Source organism: Cuculus canorus, chromosome 3 (assembly GCF_017976375.1).
Source record: "Cuculus canorus isolate bCucCan1 chromosome 3, bCucCan1.pri, whole genome shotgun sequence".
NCBI classification, from domain to species: Eukaryota; Metazoa; Chordata; class Aves; order Cuculiformes; family Cuculidae; genus Cuculus; species Cuculus canorus.
Window position 1 is genome coordinate 18060061 of NC_071403.1, and position 17399 is coordinate 18077459.

At 40.5% G+C, this 17399-nt stretch overlaps 1 protein-coding gene across 1 annotated transcript; it reads left to right on the top strand.

Annotated features, from left to right (window-relative positions):
- Positions 1–625: 625 nt before the first annotated feature.
- Positions 626–14315, top strand: IRAK1BP1 (interleukin 1 receptor associated kinase 1 binding protein 1). The gene is made up of 4 exons (XM_054063301.1): positions 626–931; positions 8777–8842; positions 12898–13028; positions 14011–14315. Exons 1-4 carry the CDS (start codon positions 677–679, stop codon positions 14279–14281), a joined length of 723 nt encoding a protein of 240 aa, XP_053919276.1. The 5' UTR covers positions 626–676; the 3' UTR covers positions 14282–14315.
- Positions 14316–17399: the final 3084 nt, after the last annotated feature.

Here is a 17399-nt window from a genome sequence, read left to right on the forward strand (position 1 = left end):
CTAAGACCCCGGCCCATGACCATCAGAAGGCACTACGCAGGCGCAAGACTGGAGCGAACTTTCCAGAACTAATTATAATACAAAGCAGGGAAAGGGTATGAATATGTAGTAGGCGCTTATACCTATGCATGTCTTTACACTATAAGTAGCTGCTTGTTACACTATAGGGTGTGCAAGTGAGGAGGAGAACCCCTTGCACCCCAGCGCTGGAAATAAACATACTGCTTGATAACTCATTTTGGGTTACAAGGTTTGATTCCACAAAACAGAGGTGCTCAGGAACATGGTTTAGTGGCAGATAGGAATGTTTGGACTCGATGATCCAAGAGGTCTTTTCCAACCTAGGATTCTATCATCCAGTGATTCGATGATTATATGATTAGGTGATTCTATGTCATGCCTTTTTGTAGAAGGGCACCCGATGCAGCCCTGAACTGTAAAATAAAAACACCATTGTCTTTGCCTCGAAGACTTTGTCGTTTTCAACATTCTACCAGAGAACGAGTGTCCCTCACAACTCTATTCGCCGCCCCCGACCCATCGCAGTCCGCGGGACAGCGCCCCGTCGCGAGGGACGCTCGCTCCGAGGTCACGTGGTTCGGGGTGTGTGGGCGGGGGGGGGGGAACAACGGACGCAGCGGGAGGGACGCTCGCTCCGGGGTCACGTGGCGCCGCCATGGCGCCTCCCCCCGCCCGCGTGTTCGCCGAGCTCGGCCCTGAGCGGGCCTTGGTGGAACGCGGCGGGTCCCCGGTGCCGCCGCCCGGGCGGGAGGTGCGTGTAAGCGGCAGCGCGGAGCTGAGCGCCGGGCCGGACCGCGCGCGGGTGTCGGTGCGCCTGGGCAGCCGGAAGGAGGCGGCGGAGGCGGCGCGGAGCAGCGTCACTCGGCGGCTCGAGTTCATCGCGCACCGCGCGCGGCTCCGCGGCGTCACGGTGAGCGCGGGAACGGAGTGGATGGCGTTCGTGCCCTGAGGCCGGGTGGCCAGCACCCTTCTCTCTACAACCTCCTTTCAGGTACTTGTAGAGAGCCTCCCCTCAGCCTCCTCTTCTCCAGGCTAAACAACCCCAGCTCTCTCAGCCGCTCCTCATAAGACTTGTTCTCCAGCCCCCTCACCAGCTTCGTTGGTCTTCTCTGGACACGCTCCAGAGCCTTCTTGTAGTGAGGGGCCAGACCTGAACACAGGATTCGAGGTGTGGCCTCACCAGTGCCGAGTACAGGGGCAAAATAACCTCCCTGGACCTGCTGGTCACGCTGTTTCTGATACGAGCAAAGATGCCATTGGCTGTCTTGGCCACCTGGGCACACTGCTGAATCATGTTCAGTCGCTGTCAACCAACACTGCCAGGTCGTTCTCCTCCAGGCAGCTTTCTAGCCACTCGTCCCCTAGTCTATAGCACTGCACGGGGTTGTTGTGTCCTAAGTGCAGGACCTGGCATTTGGCCATGTTAAACCTAATGCCATTGGTCTCAGCCCATTGGTCCAGCCTGTTGAGATCACTTTGAAAAGCCTCCCTACCCTCCAGCAGAGTGACACTTCCTCCCAGCTTAGTGTTGTGTGAGAACTTGCTGTGGGTACATTCAATGCCTTCATCCAGGTCATTGATAAAGATGTTGAACAGAACTGGACCCAGCACTGAGCCCTAGGGGACACCACTTGTGACCAGTCTCCAGTTGCAGTTAACTCCATTTACCACAACTCTTTGGGCTTGTTTTGGAGTATTAGAAAGTCTTTTATCCAGCCTGGACAGTGCGAGAGAGCAATCTCCTTCAACCACGCTAGCTGGCTACAAAATATATTTCCCACTCAGGCATGTGTATAAATTTTCCCAGAAATCTTATCCATATTCTGTTACTTTCAAGGTCTAGTTTAAATGTGATTATGAACTTCACAATAGTCAAATCTCTTGCTAATTTGGAGTTTTGGGTCCAGCTCTGCCTGACCTTGCATTTGAGATAGGGGAAAACTGCAAACAGAGGTGATTATTGGAATGGTGATTGATAATGGTAAGTGGTGACATGGAATGTCAACTGCAATGTGTTAAAAAACAAGATTAACAATTAAGATAACTATAATGACCTTTATCTTCTTGTTACTCAGTAGTTCAGAGGGACCACACAGATATGGCCACACCTTAAACTACTCTGGGTGGGATTGATCTCATATCTCCTGGATATGCAATGAGGTTCCGGGTGTAAAGTGTGCTTGTCACTTCGGGGACGGAGGGGAAATATGAATATGAGAACACCTCTGTATATATAAAGTTCTCTGAAATCACTGTTTGGTAGAAGCACTCTGAGGACAAATCCAAAGTCTGCTCCGGCGCTGTATAAAGTGTACCTGCCTTAATGGTTAAATTAAACTATTAAGTGTAAGTTTCTTTGTTTCTTTATAGAATCATAGAATAGTTTATGTTGGAAGGGACCTTAAAGATCATCCAGTTCCAACCTTCCTGCGATGGGCAGGAACACCTCCCACTGGATCAAGCTGCCCAAGACACAGCTGCTCAACACAGATCATACTGAACACAAGACATAGCAGTGTCTGGAAGAACACTTTATGAAAAAGCATGCTATAAAACACCATGCTGGCGGAGGGACATTCTGTCTAACTTTCAAAAGACAGTTACTTGGATGAACTTTACTTTAACTTAAGTCAAAATATTCTACTTTTTGTAATAGTAACTTTCTGTATCAGTTGCTTGTTATGTGTGTGAAATCTGCCCTGCTTCCGCTGTTTCATCATTCATTCAGGAAATGCAGCCTCCCCATGTGAGTAGAGGTGAAATTGGTACACAATGAAGGGGTGGGTACACAATGATGTGACTTAGACTGTACACACGTGTTGGCTTCTTTATCACTGTACCTTAGTGATGAATGCCTGCAGAGCTTTTGTCCACTTTCTTGTTTCAGATAAGTAGAGAAGTATGAAAAAACTTGAGACGTGATCAAGGTAGCTGAAGTGACACAAGTCACTTGTGGACTTAAAAAGTTCCTTTACCATAATAAGGGGGTTTTGGCCTCAGGAAGTTGTTTTATGACAACAAGAGAAACATAGTCTTGCCTTTAGAGCTTTGTCCATGCTGTAAATGCACCATTGAGAGTGGTGTTTGTCCTAGCAATCGTGCTGCTGGTGGTTTTGGATTTTGTAAAACAGTTTTTGACAGTGTTCCACACCTAGGACTCCTAAAACCAGAACAAAGCGGATCTTTGATTAAATGAGTGGTTGCTTTTCAAAGTTACTGTTGAAGTTCCCTGGGAAATTTGTGACTTTTTGGGGTATTCACAAATGAACTGGGGAAAAGGGAGATGGCAGAGTTTGTTATCAACAACAACTTATTAAATGTAGTAAAAAAAGGAAAGAATTGCAGAAGGGTTTAATGATGCTGCATGATGTTACAGGGAAATTCCATATTAGTAAATGCCAAGTAAGAGAGCAGGTTACTTGGCCTAAACAGTGACATGCTTACAGTGAAATGGCATGCCCACATCTCAGATGCTTCTTGTGTTTAAAGAGAAGTGCGGACTCCAGCTCCCCCCTAGTCCCCCTCAAAAATTAGGATTTACTGTTTTCTTTTAAAACTTACTACAGCAAAAGAGACAGCATCACAGTAGCTAAATGAAGTTAAAGACGACAGTAAAAAGACCGCTTAACGCCTGATTTAGGAGATCATCTTGCACCTTATTATGGGACTAGATGGCAAGGAGACTCGGAGGCTGCCGTGGGCTAGATATGTGACCCTGCTTACTCCACTTTTCCCCTATGCATGTCTGGAAGCACAATTCCATTGCCATCAGAATGACTTGTTGGGTTGAAAACAGTGCATTTTTGTATGGGATTGCAGGCCGAATTTATTGAGTTTCCATTAAGTGAGTTAATGGGATTTTAAAGTCTGGTGGGTTTTCAGAGGAACAGAGGAAGACGAGGCAACTTGTCATGCTTTTGTATTTGTTAGTAGAGAAAATTATGTGCTTCGTACCCGCAGCCATGGTAAGCTATCAGATCATGGGGTATTTTTTCATTCTGGCTACAATTAAATGGCTTCTCAAGAGTGTGGATGGAATAGAAAAGGTAGTTGCAGATATTTACTTTAGGCTGAACCTGAAAGCTTCCAGTTTTGACGTGAGCTTGATTGAACTAGGATAGCACAGAGCATTCGGCATATGGTGGATGGCATACAAAGGAGTAGGCAGAATGTTAAATAGGTCAGTGTGCTTTAGAGGGGTTGTATGCCCTACTGCAGCCTAGAAAAAATAACTGCAAAAATGAAGTATGACCTGGACACACAAGTGGTTATATTTGGGTGTATGCAGTCAGATGCAGAAGTGTAATGGGAACAGGTAAGGAGTGGTGATGTAACCTAGGTGGAGAGTGGACTTTTTTTTACAGTGTGAGAGTTGAGCATTCAGTGTCTTATAATAATTTCACCGTAATCTTTTGCTGTTTCAGAGTTACCATGCATTGCAGAATGGAGATGATAGTTCTTTCTGCTTTCCTTCAGGGACTGTGAAATGCTGCTGAAGTTGTGGGTTTCTCAGTGTTAGCAAAGCGTTAGCTCTAGGGAACTCTGAGAAAAACAACATGAAGTTGGGGTTTTTTTCAGAGTAGTTCCCTGTGGTATAATTTTTAGCGCTTTGTTCCATCCAATTTTAAATCACTCCACTGCTGGAGCTTTTATTTGCCTTGTAGCTTTTTTACTAACAATTCTCACTGCTGGCAATTTGTTCTTAACTGCATTTGCTAACATCACTTGTAGCTAATACCATTCTAGAGCACTGTAAAATTAATATCTCTTCACAATCTCCATATGGTACTAGTTGTTGCAAGTTTATCTAAGATATCATCTGGCTATTCTATATATGTATGTTTAATTAATCTGTAAAACAATTTCCTTAACCCTCATTGCTACCGTAGGAAGTCTGAGATCAGAAGTGCATAACCTTTGCAGCAGCAGGAGCTTGCATTAGCAGCTTGTGAGGATGCCTGGGGGCAGCACCTAATTTCCATATATATTTACACAGGATTTTAATCGGAAGTAGATGCACATAGTAGCATTTATTTATAGAGTGCTGTAAGTATATGCAGCACTTCAGTGCACAGAATCAGCTTTGAAGGCTGCAGGGAAAGTAGAATCAATAGGGAAACCAATCTCTCTTACTCAGCCCAGCTGCTCCAAAGTAAGGTTTTTTAATCTTTCTCTACCAGCAAACTGATTTTATATTTCCCACCTCTGATTTATTTGGGGAAGATGGTGGGGATGACACTTGGGTTTTTTTAACCACCACTACTGGCATTCACCATCTTGTTTAAAAACAACATCAGTAATATATTTGTTGTACTAGCCAGATTGTTATTTGACAAAACAAATAAACCAGCTCAAAAACTATATCTGGTAGGCTCTGGCTTAGAGTTTCCCTGTACTGGGATATATCCTTGGATATATGTGCAACATTCTCCATATTTTGAACTGGTTATTTGGGAGTCACAGTTATGGATGCACACGTCCAAACAGTCAGTGAAAAAAAAAAAGATTTTCAAGTTTTGTTTACTCAGTTACAAAATCTTCCAATTTCAATATATCCTTCAAGAAAATAGAAACCTGCATAAGACATCACCTGTTTTAGACTACCACGTATTTTAAGAAATACCCCCTACGTATCCTTACATTTGCTGAGTTCATATCTGCTTTCTACCTTTCTTAAAATAACTGTTATGTATTTCTGTTATTTCTTGAATGGACATTAAGCTGCAGAAACTTCTTCACTCTAGATTTTTCCGTTGTTGTTCTGTCCATCTAATGCCAAACCGAGCAGACAGAGCTGTGAGGGGATGAGAAGCTGGAGGACAGGTACCCGTGCTGGGTATGCGCTGACTGTGGGTGCTCATCCTTAACTATCTGGGACATGACTGTCAGGAGACAGAGCACACATCAAGATCCCCATTAACTGTTTCTTTTGTACTGAGAACAAAAGTGCTGTGTTCAGGTGGAAGAAGCTAAGCCTTTGGGTTTTTAAATATCTTTATTTTTCGCAATGTAAAGTTATATTTGGTACATTAGTGCAAACGTACATTTTAAGAGGCATTTCCAAGTGTCTCCAGATTTTTTGTCTGTAACTACACGTCAGTGTAGTTACTACAGTGGTGTGTTAGTGTACATTTCCAAACTACAGATGTTTTCCCATACTGAGACTGGTCTTGTGTTTCATAAGACAGTCTCACAGTTATGTTAACTCAGTAACCAGGAACAGAACACAGAAACTTTATCTGCTGGTAGACTTTTCTCATACTGTATTGTTATATAGCTGTGTGTCCTTGAAGTGTGCTTTCGCTGATTATCTACTTAGTTTTTTCCCTATTCTCATATTGGGAAAGTACCAGTCATTTCTGTAAACAACAACAGTGTCATGAGGGTGGACGCAATAGTCCTCTGAAGAATAAATTGTTCAGAGGATACGCCATACTAGCAGAATGCAAGTGAGATTCTGTTAAGAACTGTTCAGTGGCTTCTGGAGTAATTATCACATATAGTAGTGTTATAGTAATTTAATTTTTTCTACTATGAATCTTGACCAGATTTAGAAAATGGACAAGTGCTTTTCCAGAAGTCTGGAATACCTGGCACATCAGAAGTGTAGCTTTCTCAAAGTCAGAGTGAAAACTATTTTTCCTGTGACTGTTGCAATCAAATGGATAGTACCTCAGCCAAAATATGAACGGTACACATAAGCAGTAGGAAAAAAAGCCTTTTGCTTTGGATGAAGTTGAAGTCCTGATTCCAATTTAAAATTCTGTTATCACCTACCTTTCTTTTCCATGTCTTTGTCCAAATGCACTCCCAAAGAGGAACATAGTATCTAACAGAAGCAGTATCACAGGAGGCCACCTTGCTATGACATCAGGGATTATTTCAGCCATTTATCTTCAATAACACATACAACTACTGTCAAATCTGATGGGATAAAAATTTGCATGAGGGCAATTTTATAATAGATGGCACAAAATGATCTTTCACTCAGTGCATTGATCTTGCAATAGTGCCTGGAGCCACAGGATGGCACTGTCCTTAAATACATTAGAACCTTACGGAGGGCAAAACCAAATTAGAAGACTAATCTGTTCTTCAGATAAGAGAACTCTTGTAGGAAGGATTAAGGAGCAGGGACAAGGGAAAACAAATGCACCTTTCCAGTGTTAACTCCAACTTTTTACTGCAGCATAGTTTTTTCTGTAAAGTATGAGTTGTATAAGCTGTCAGTGCTGGACTGACTTGATCACTTGTGACTATCTGTAAAAGGGGAACTACAGTCTTTGGTGATGAACTAGCCCTGGTCTTTGCACTTACTAGAAAAGATTTTCCAAAACCAGGATTCTTGTGCTTGTATTTGTGCACTGCCAATCAGAATCATTAGGTTGGAAAACACCTTTGAGATCAACTCCAACTGTACCTGTCCACTACTAAATCATATCCCTAAGCACTTCATCTACCTACATTTTAAATACCCCCGATCTTTCTCCTCCAGGCAGCTTTCCAGCCACTCTTCCCCAAGCCTGTAGCGCTGTATGGGGTTCGTGTGTCTTGAGTCCAGGACTCTGCACTTGGCCTTGTTAAACCTCATCCCACTGGTCTCAGCCCATCTATCAAGCCTATTCAGATGCTTCTGTAGAGCGTCCCTGCCCTCCAGCAACTCAACACTTCTTCCAGATTAATGTTGTCCACAAACTTGCTAAGGGTACACTCAGTCATAACATTGAATATCCAGAATTTTTTTCTTGTAGGCTGCTGTGCAATGGTAATTACGGATTTCATTTCTGTATGATATTTTAAAAGGAAAAATGAAATTTATATAAACTTACGCATGCATGTTACATTATAAACTTGAAGATTTGAGCCTCTGTAGGAAATATTGTGACACAAAGCATCTTCTGAAATGTGTCAACTCTGAAAGCAAATATTGTTTTCCTATGCAAATAAATTTAATGAGTAAAACTTATTCAGCAATTGGAAGGCTTAGTATCTGTTTCCCTATGGTTCCTAGGTATTAAATGCAAAGTTATCCTTACAATTAAATTGTAAACTGCGTTTTTTGGTGTGTTGTAGTAATTTTACAATAAATTGTTCATCCAGACTTTTTACCAAAGAGGGATGTGGGTGAAAGAAGAGCGATTGTTAGGCTGCTAGCAAGTTGGTCCACTATTCCGATGTAACCGGAGTTATTCGGTATCTTAATTCAGTATCTTGTTTGTAAGCCTTACAGGATTTGCTACTGCTCTGTGCAGCCAGTGTGTTGAACAATATAGTTGCTGTTAACACAGAAGTGTCAGTGGTGACATAGCCTCTTTTAAAGGTTACCGTTCTGCCAGAATAACCAGTGCTCAGTCATTGTCCAGATCATGTCACGACAAGCTACTGCAGTTAAAATATCTTAAAATAGGGGTCTGAAAAGCACTTTTCATGTATTAACTTTCTGAAAAGAAGCTGTTAGCTTTTTGAACCAGGTGAATTTACAGTCACCCACTGATACACACAGCTGCTAGCTAACAGTCACTTTTAAAACCTAATTGTTTTCTTTGAGTGAATAGCAGCAAAATTGCATTATAGAGCTACTGTATAATTTACTTTTAATAATGTCGAGATTTGCGTGGAAAATTCCAAGTTTCTGTTGCTAAGTCATAAGTAATAAGCTAAAACAGTTCAACTTTCACAGGACACAATGTACGTACATTTCCAACAAATGCTTAATTTCTGTCTTTTAAGATTATATTCTTGTGCTTTGCTTTAGGAAGAAAATATGACTATAACGGAGGATTTTAGCAGAGTAGAAAATACTTACCAAATGGAAGCAGAGGTATGTATTCAACCTAACCAAAGTAATCTAAAAAAAAGAATAAGAAATGTAGCAAGGACCAATGAAAATACTGAGGAGTGGATGTTCCCTACAGTAAAGGCAGCGTAGCCCGAAGGAACTGTTGAAGGACTGCAGTTTAAAGCAGAGTTCAGCTGCAGTCTTCTATGGTGTGCAAAACCTATTTTCTGGTACCATAATATAAAAAGAATTATTTTCTTCTCACATTATTGTGGGCTTTTTCAATATTACACCATGCTACAGCAGGGAATATTTGGTTCTGGGGCTCTAAGGTTGTCATTCTGTGGCTGTGTAAGCAAACCCACAATTCTGCACTCTCCTTCACCCCAACCCTTCCTGCCCTCTACTTTTTGCAAGGGGTTGTACTTAGGTTAGCAGGTGATAGGTCAGTTCAGAAAGCTGCTCCACTTAATAACATTTTTTTATTTTTCCACATTAGCTTTTATTTTTTCCCATTATTTTCGTTCTCTGAACTGCAGGCAATGCAAGGCAGAGGACAAGAGTGGATGGGGGACAACAGTGACATGACGGCCCTAACCCAGATCTGTTTAAGCCACAGCTGAACAGCATCTGGACTTTGGTCTGTTCTACACAACTGTGCCGTCAGCTTGCTGCAATAAAGGAAAGCTTATTGTTTTCTAGGTAATTGACTTGGAATTTTGTAGGTAAAAAGTCCTATGTGAAAGCTACATCTTATGGGATTAATCCCATTTACTTCAAAAGCAGCTCAGGGGAGTATATTTTTGCACGTTCATGCTATAGTAAGAAATAAATGCTGTGCTGGAAACATTAGCTGAGGGAAATGATGCATTTTCAGTCAATGAATCTTGAGAGCATCAAACATTAATCGCTACCCAGCAAATTTACTGTTTCTTATGAAGTGAACCTGGAAGTCTGCAATAAAATGATAGCTGTTTTATAGAGCTGTTATTTACAATCCCCTGAAACAGGGTTCAGTTTGCTTCCTTGAAGGCATATTCTCATCTAAATAACAGTAATAAAACCAGAAATAATTGAGAATTAGGAGAACAAAATTTGGATTTCAAAATGAGCTTTCAGATACTTAAGTGGTTTGCATCAATGTCATGTTCTGAATGACTTTAACTTCATAAATTAGACACCTACAATCATGAGAGCTTAAATTGCCAAGATTTTTAGATAAGCTATTCTTAAGGATTAGTAACACTATATCGAATTATTATTTGGGCTACAGACAAGCATAGGCTTACAATTTCAGTCTTAAGTGGTAACTTAACTGGTCATCTCTCTTCTGCTATTAGTTTCTATACAACAAAGATTGTAGGTGGAAAGCAAATTACATGGATACAGATGTTTGTTTTTAGGCAAGTGTAATTGCTGATCTAAAGTTGTATGGTTGTCCAAGACCTGGGTGTGAGAACTTGAAAAATCTAGCCATAGTGCTGTGATTTTGGCTGCCCTGTACACTTAAGCAGCAGTATGGTCCCTTTTTAAGCAGAGATTAGTTTCTCCTTGCTTTACCCTTTATATATTTACTTGTTTCATTAGTGCAGCTTCATAAACCAATGAAGTTCCATTGACCGCTGTGTTTGCATAATTTAGCAATATAAATGAATTTTGAATTAACTTCCAGTTGCTTTACTAAAGAGTTTGCCATTATATTTGTGTTATACATAATATCAGTATATTATTTCAGTCTCTAAACTCTTTTTACCGTTTGTCTACTGCAAGAGTTTTCAGAAGACACAAGAAATTCCCAGACAAATAGCTATTTTAAAGTATAATTAAGAATTCAAGACATGCTTTCGACTGATAAATTCTAATGTTATAACAAAGGAAAGTATGCAGAAGAATGAAGTTATGTATGAGGTCATGAAGCCCTATAATAATTTAATCATAATAGTTCATTTATTGCATGATGCTCTCATGGGATGAAGATTATGTTGGGTTTGTGCATTTCTTAATATACTTGCCTCCTTGTAAACCATAACTTCTTGTCCTTTACAGCCTTAGCCAAACTTTGTAATGGCCATAATGGTTTTGCAGACCCTCTTATTACTTTTTCACACTTTTAAACCTTAACTATAATGGAAGACATTTAAATGCTGCTTTGCATTTTAATGCTCAGGTATCCTCTGTAAATGTAAGTGGAATTTATTTGATCTAGCTCTAAATGAAAACTGTGATTGTTAGGGGGAGGAAACAACAAAATTAACAGCTAATCGCTCAGTTATGTTCTACCCCTGAGGGTACCTGTTTACATGTTTCTTTTTTAACAATGAGTTCCCGGGTGCCCAGAACTGCCCCAATCTGAGCAACTTATCTCTTGCGTAAAACCCACAGTTCTTTTGACTATTTTTTTTAATCCTTTTTAGGGAAGTGACATTGTAAACACTGATAGCAGTCTGGCAGACACGGTCTAATAGTGAGACATCCAACTTTCCACAAAATACAGCCATGACAGTTTTCTGGCAAAACAGCACAAGAGGATATATGCTTTTTATATACGTCCAGAACTCCCACAGAAGAAACAAATCTAGGTTTAGTCTTGTCTTCAGTCTTCGTTCAAATTGATACTGCACCTTCCAGAAAGTGATCTAGCCTCTAGGTTACAGATAAAGGGTGTGCAGCTGAGGTGAAGATGCAGACTTGGTGCAGTTTTGCACAGCAGGTGTGACCCTTTGTTCTTGAAGGATATGGAATATCCCTGGCACTCCATCTTAGTCAGTTTTTAAGGTGCTAAGCCTAGCTTTGGTCGGTTGTGTGAAGAGTGCTGAGCCAGTGCAAGGATTCAAGCCAAAATGAGGTATGTGTGCTGCACTCAGTACACCAAGGATAATAAGATGTGTGCATTAGTTACTTTGTGATAATTGTCAATATTAATTTTTTTACCTTACTCTGTATATGAAGGAGACTTCTCTCTCACTGAGAGTCAGTTCTGTGAAATATCTAATTTTCCATAAGGTAAATCTATGGGATCCACACAGGAAGCTACTGCAGGGCAACTGATATGCCATAACTTGAGTTTCTGTACCATGTACCTTCACCATATAGATTGCTGCATGGATTACAGCAAACACAGGGTTGTATGTCACAGGAGCTGGCAGTGGAATTTTCTTTACCATAGCTTTTTATCTTCCACTCCTGTCAAAGCTGTATTACTGTGCAAAAAGAAAGGAAAGAGTCAGGGATAAGAGAGAAGGTGAACCTGGCTTGGTGGTGAGAGTACTGTACTGGAAAGTGAAGATGAGGGTTTGGTTCTTCTAAAAAAAGAGTTTGGAACCTGGGTTTTCTGATTCCTTAATGTTGTAGCAGCTCAGCATCGTTGCTTTAATCATAGTGACTGTGCTTTCTTTGCCTGGAAAGTCACGACCTGGGTGGCACTTCCCAACAAGGAAGACTATACGGCTCTGGATCCAGGGCCTTTAGTGATGCCCTCTTCATAGTGCTTGGAAAAGCCCCTGAATTCCTGATTTAATCTGTATTTAATGCTTCTTATTGCCAGAGCAAGAGACAACTAGATTTTTTAGGTTTTTTTTAATCCAAGCGTGAAGTGTCCAGTTCTCTTTGAGCCCACTACAAGCTGGACTGGGCTAGGCTTAGTTTAATCTCGTAGTTCAACTTTCTTGAACATAATGCTTGGAACTAAAATGTGGTTTTCGTCCTGCACAATGTTTTCCACATCATTTTGCTTGGGCTTAGGCATAATTAACATGTAGTAATCTAAAAAGAGAAGAACCAGGATGCAGCTAGTCATGTGTTCCAAAGAACACATTCATTCTTCAGATCGTCTGCATACCAAGAATACCTTACTTCCTCACAAAACAGCATTTCCTAATCCTCAAATCATTTTATGACTTCTTTCTGTTGAAAACCTAAGGGTAGTCCATAGGGCTGTATAAAAGTGTCCTAAGTAAATAAATGTTGAAGTTACATACAGGACTAGCTTGTTTAGCTAGTTTGTATGTATCCGGCTTTATACTTATTTAAATACAGGTGTTTAATCATAGAGGGGAAATGAAAAAAATTACTTGTGTGACATCTGTTTTCACTCTCAGGTCTGTATTACATTCAGCGATTTTGGAAAAATGCAGAAAGTTTGCAATCTACTTATTGAAAAGTTAGGAACCTCTGTTACCATCAGTCCACCTCATTTCTACCATACACCAGAAGCTCTAGACACTCTTCGGTAAGTTCTCTGTCATGCCACAAATTTTACAGCCTTACATAATAGTTATTATGAATACATAATTTATACTGTTTGTAATGGGAGCAGATAGTTTCCTTTATGCCTATTAAAATTTATGTTGAAAGATTTCAGTATTTGTATTAAATGTAACTTATAAATTAATGTGATTCCAGCTTGTTCTTTCTACAGTGTCCCTATGCAAAGCAGAATGTCATAATTTCCCACTGATTTCCACTGGTAGTATAATCTATTGTGAATATTAGGTCTACAAAATGTAACTTAGGTTACATCGGCCTGTCTGCATTTAATTTGTATTTATTCATGAAGGTCCAAGTGTGTTACCAGATGTTGATAAATTGAAGTTCCCTTGCCAATTCCATTACTCTTAGCTGCTGCCATGATCTGAAAAGAACCATCTACGATGCTTGCTCGGCATCGAAACATGCTGCTTTGAAGCACTGTCTTGACATTTTAGGCATTAACTATTCAAAGTCCTGCTTCTCCCATTGACATTGGAGAGAAGCTTAGTTGTGGTTTGGAGTTTGCTTCTTTAAAGAAAAGAAGCATTCCTGGCCAACCAGCTGCTGCTCACTGGTTCTGGAGATGTCAGAAGTGTATTGTCTCAAAGATATCTCTGCAGGAGTCTAGAAGTAAGGCCATTGAGGTTAAATAGGTGCTGTCAGGCACTACAGCTCGGCCATCCAAATGCCTGGAGCAAGGGTTGATCTCCAGCTCTGCACCACACACCAGGGGTGCCTGCAGCATGTAGGTGTTAGAAATACTTGGTCATAGCTGATGAGAACACTTGACATTTTCTCCACACACTCCCTCCTCAGACTCCTAAAGTATCACTCCCCGGGGAAGGCGATGTGCTTTGCCTCTATGCAGTTACAAAAGCTGAGGTATTCAGAAAAGTGCTTGACGGGAATACTTGTACGTGAGTTGGCCTGCTTGTTATTGTGCTGCTTTTTCTGCCTCTCAGCCGCCAGGTATGCGTTGCTGCTGTTCGAAACACAAGGCGGAAAGCTCAAGAAGTCTGTCAACTGTTTGGCCAGTCACTGGGAAAACCTTTATTAATAAGAGAAGAAGAAACAAAAGAATGGGGATGCCACATAGACAGTCCTGTATCGAACTCCCCAGATTCACTGACTCTGCAGGAAAGAATCCAGAATGCTACTGCTTATGCTTCTTGTAGAGTGTTTGCTGTGTTTGAGATACGGGGAAAAGAACACAAAAGAAACAAGTTGCTTTAGAAACTTTCAAATACTACACATTTTCTTAATAAACTTTTTCATGCTTTCTTGAATTGTTTGTTGTTGTTTTTTTGCTTTATTCTTCTGGTAGCAAGTAAGGTTAAGAGAGGATATTAAGAATGTGGTCTACGTACTGAGCCAAAGCAGAAAATTTCTTAACGTGTCTGCCCAGGTGCAAAAAGCTAGACTTCCTAGAGTTTTCAGTCACTCAAAACTCTTCCTTTGCATGTATCATTGGAAAGCAGTGTGCTGCAGGCTTTCGTAAAAAGTGTAGTCAAAGTATTGCAGGCTTTGCGTACTGCAGCTCTTCTCAGAAATATTCCAGTTCCTGTTGGCCTTAGTTCTGTCCCCTGAAATTAAGGTTATGCTTAATTCTGAAAGTACGTTTCTTAACTGTTGCATTTCTTCCTCTGCCCCCTGTAAATGGGTAAGATACTTGATGTGCAAGACCTTTGGTACTCCTAGCTGAAACTCAGCTATATTTAAACCTTTCCTCTTAAATTTGGAAGAAAGTTATCCTTGTCCCAAGTCATGGTATACTGCATATATACTGTGTTTTGTTGTAGTGAAATGAATTGTTCAACATAAAACAAGCTTAGGAATGTTTTATTTCATCATTAGAAAAAAATACACATGAGTTTTATCCTAGAGTCTGGTTGCTCAGGTTTGAAAAGGGAATGTGTTGTGTGTGTGTGTATATTACGTGTACAAACATTTGAGTACTTCAGTCATGAGGATAGCTTTTTTTCAGCCATGGCAGCATTATGTATTTTGATCCATCATAGCCACTGAAATAGGCTTTCTTATCAGGATGATCTACCTGAGAAAAGTCTAAGGTGAATAAGCACCAGGGTTAGCAACAAATAAAAACTGATAGTTAAAAGGATCACTAAAGTTACTATGGGTAACTTTCTGAAAGCCCGCAATCAGTTTTTAAGTACGTGATATACATAGAGATAATTTCAGCAGGATTTTTTTCCATGTACCTTAACCTAATTGGCGTCATCAGAACAGTGGCTTTCTCAGACTGTCACAGTACTCTTCAAGTGCTTAACGTATATCACATGCTACATCTATACCAACATTAGTGTTTTAAAATCAAAACTGTTTCTTATTGTAGTAGTTGCCACTCATTTGTTGCTGGTAAAGCTATTTGTTATTTTTGTCAGCTCGATCAGTTACCTAATCCCACTAGGCAGCAGGAACAGGAAAGAAGTAGTTGGGGAACAGTGAGGACACACCAAATTGATGTTCTTAGGTAACACAGTGTCCAACGAAGGTACAACTCGCAAAGTGCAATCCAAGTTATGTGCTTTTTCATGATGCAGAAAGCTTGCAGTGAGCAGGTTAGACGTGTCGACTGCAGAAGGGTTAGGACATATCTAAGCATTTTCTCCCTAGTCTCAACTCCTCAGGCACTCTGCCCACTTAGGCTATAGGAAAGGCTGAGTAACAGCAATCCACAGACCTTTTGAACTTGAGGTACAGGCATGGCTTGCTCTTTGTAGTCAATCTCAACAGGACAGCTTCCAAATATCTGACTTTGTGAGTTTATTATCATCCATTCCCCTAATAATCTGTGGGCAAAATTAGCCTGTCATGCAGGGGAATAAAGCCATGCAATATCCTAAAGGCTAGTTTACACAAGGTAAATGTTTAAGGTGGAGTATCTGTTTCTGCCCATAGGGCTATAAGGGTAACTGAAGGGAGTCAGCTGACTGATGTAATGAAAGGAGCATTTTTTTAGACCCTAAATTAGAGTGGTCAGAACCCAGTTTGAAATACTTGTGACTCTTACCTGGAATAGCATAGTTCCTGCTCCTAAGTTCAGGCGTGTTAGCATGTTTTATATTACGATTGGCAGCTAAAACAGAAACAAGGTCTGGAACTAAGGCTTTCCCAAACAGAAGAGGTAACTGTCACACTGTTTGGCCCCGTGGGTTGAGGGACAGTTTCAATAGAGAGCCTAACTTACACAGTTCCCTGTGTTAAGGTTGTGAAAGGCAAAAGATGCTGATTTGAATCTCCTGTTTGACTCTGCCAAGCATCTCCTGTTAGGTGAATTAGTTATTTTAAATACAGATGTTGCCACTATCCAAAGTTTAAAAGAAGGCATCCATAATGGCACTGGATCCCTTGCAAAAAGTCGTTTGTATGTGGCATGCATGCCTGAAGGTTGCTTTCTGGGTCAGAGTCTCTGAGTAGTTTAAGAATCAGGTGTACCTTGCATAAGCTGGAAGTCAAAAGCTACTAAGACTGTGGTAGACAAAACAGAATCTTTGGCTCACAGAGAGTTTTGCAGTTAAGAAGGGAGACATTTTTCAGTCTGGGCATCAGCTGAACAGAAGCTGTTCGGAATGCAGATTTTTCAGAGTGAGATTGAGAAACTAATATACTTTGCTAGAACCGGTAGAAAGAGATTAAATGACTCATCCAACTTTGCTGGGTCAGTGAAATCCTAAAACAAAGTCCAGGTCTGCAACAGCCTGTACATAACAGAAGTCAAGTTGCTAAAGCACTTAAAAAACTAAGCAGTTGGATACTTTGGTAGGTAGTACCTGGGGTTGGTCATTTATGACCTTCTAAAAACAAGCATAGCAGTTAATTTATCTGCTTTCTCTATTAGTTTTCACAAACTTTTCAAAATAGATAGTATCTGTTAAGCCAAAGGCCAGCCAATTTTTAAATGATTACAAACAAGTTGCAACTGAATAAAAATAAACACTACCACTGATCCCATAATAATTGTTATCTCTTCCTCAGGAATGTATGCTGTAGATTTGCTGTTTCCATTCGCTTTGTTAATTAGGACTCGATAGTGAGGAGTATCTTTCAGATCCTGTAAAACCAGAAGGAAAGTAAATAGCCCCAAGGGAAAATGATGACTAAAGATTGCTTACAGAATCTAAACCCACTCAATATATACATGTAGCAAGTTCATTTTTATGATCTTACCAATGTCAGTTTATAAAAGAATCAAGACTGTAATACATGAAGTCTTGGCATATCTGAAACAATTTTTAAGAGTCAAGACTTTAATTAACCTTTTCTCCCATCTTGCAAAAAACACGTCTTAGAAAATCCCTGCTTTTTGTATATAGGTCCCATAACAATTTGT

Excerpts from the sequence above, each read along its gene's own strand:
- IRAK1BP1 (XM_054063301.1), top strand. The coding sequence starts at position 677 with ATGGCGCCTCCCCCCGCCCGCGTGTTCGCCGAGCTCGGCCCTGAGCGG. Across the intron at positions 932-8,776 it reads CGCGGCTCCGCGGCGTCACG|GAAGAAAATATGACTATAAC; the intron begins GTGAGCGCGGGA and ends GCTTTGCTTTAG. Across the intron at positions 8,843-12,897 it reads CTTACCAAATGGAAGCAGAG|GTCTGTATTACATTCAGCGA; the intron begins GTATGTATTCAA and ends TTTCACTCTCAG.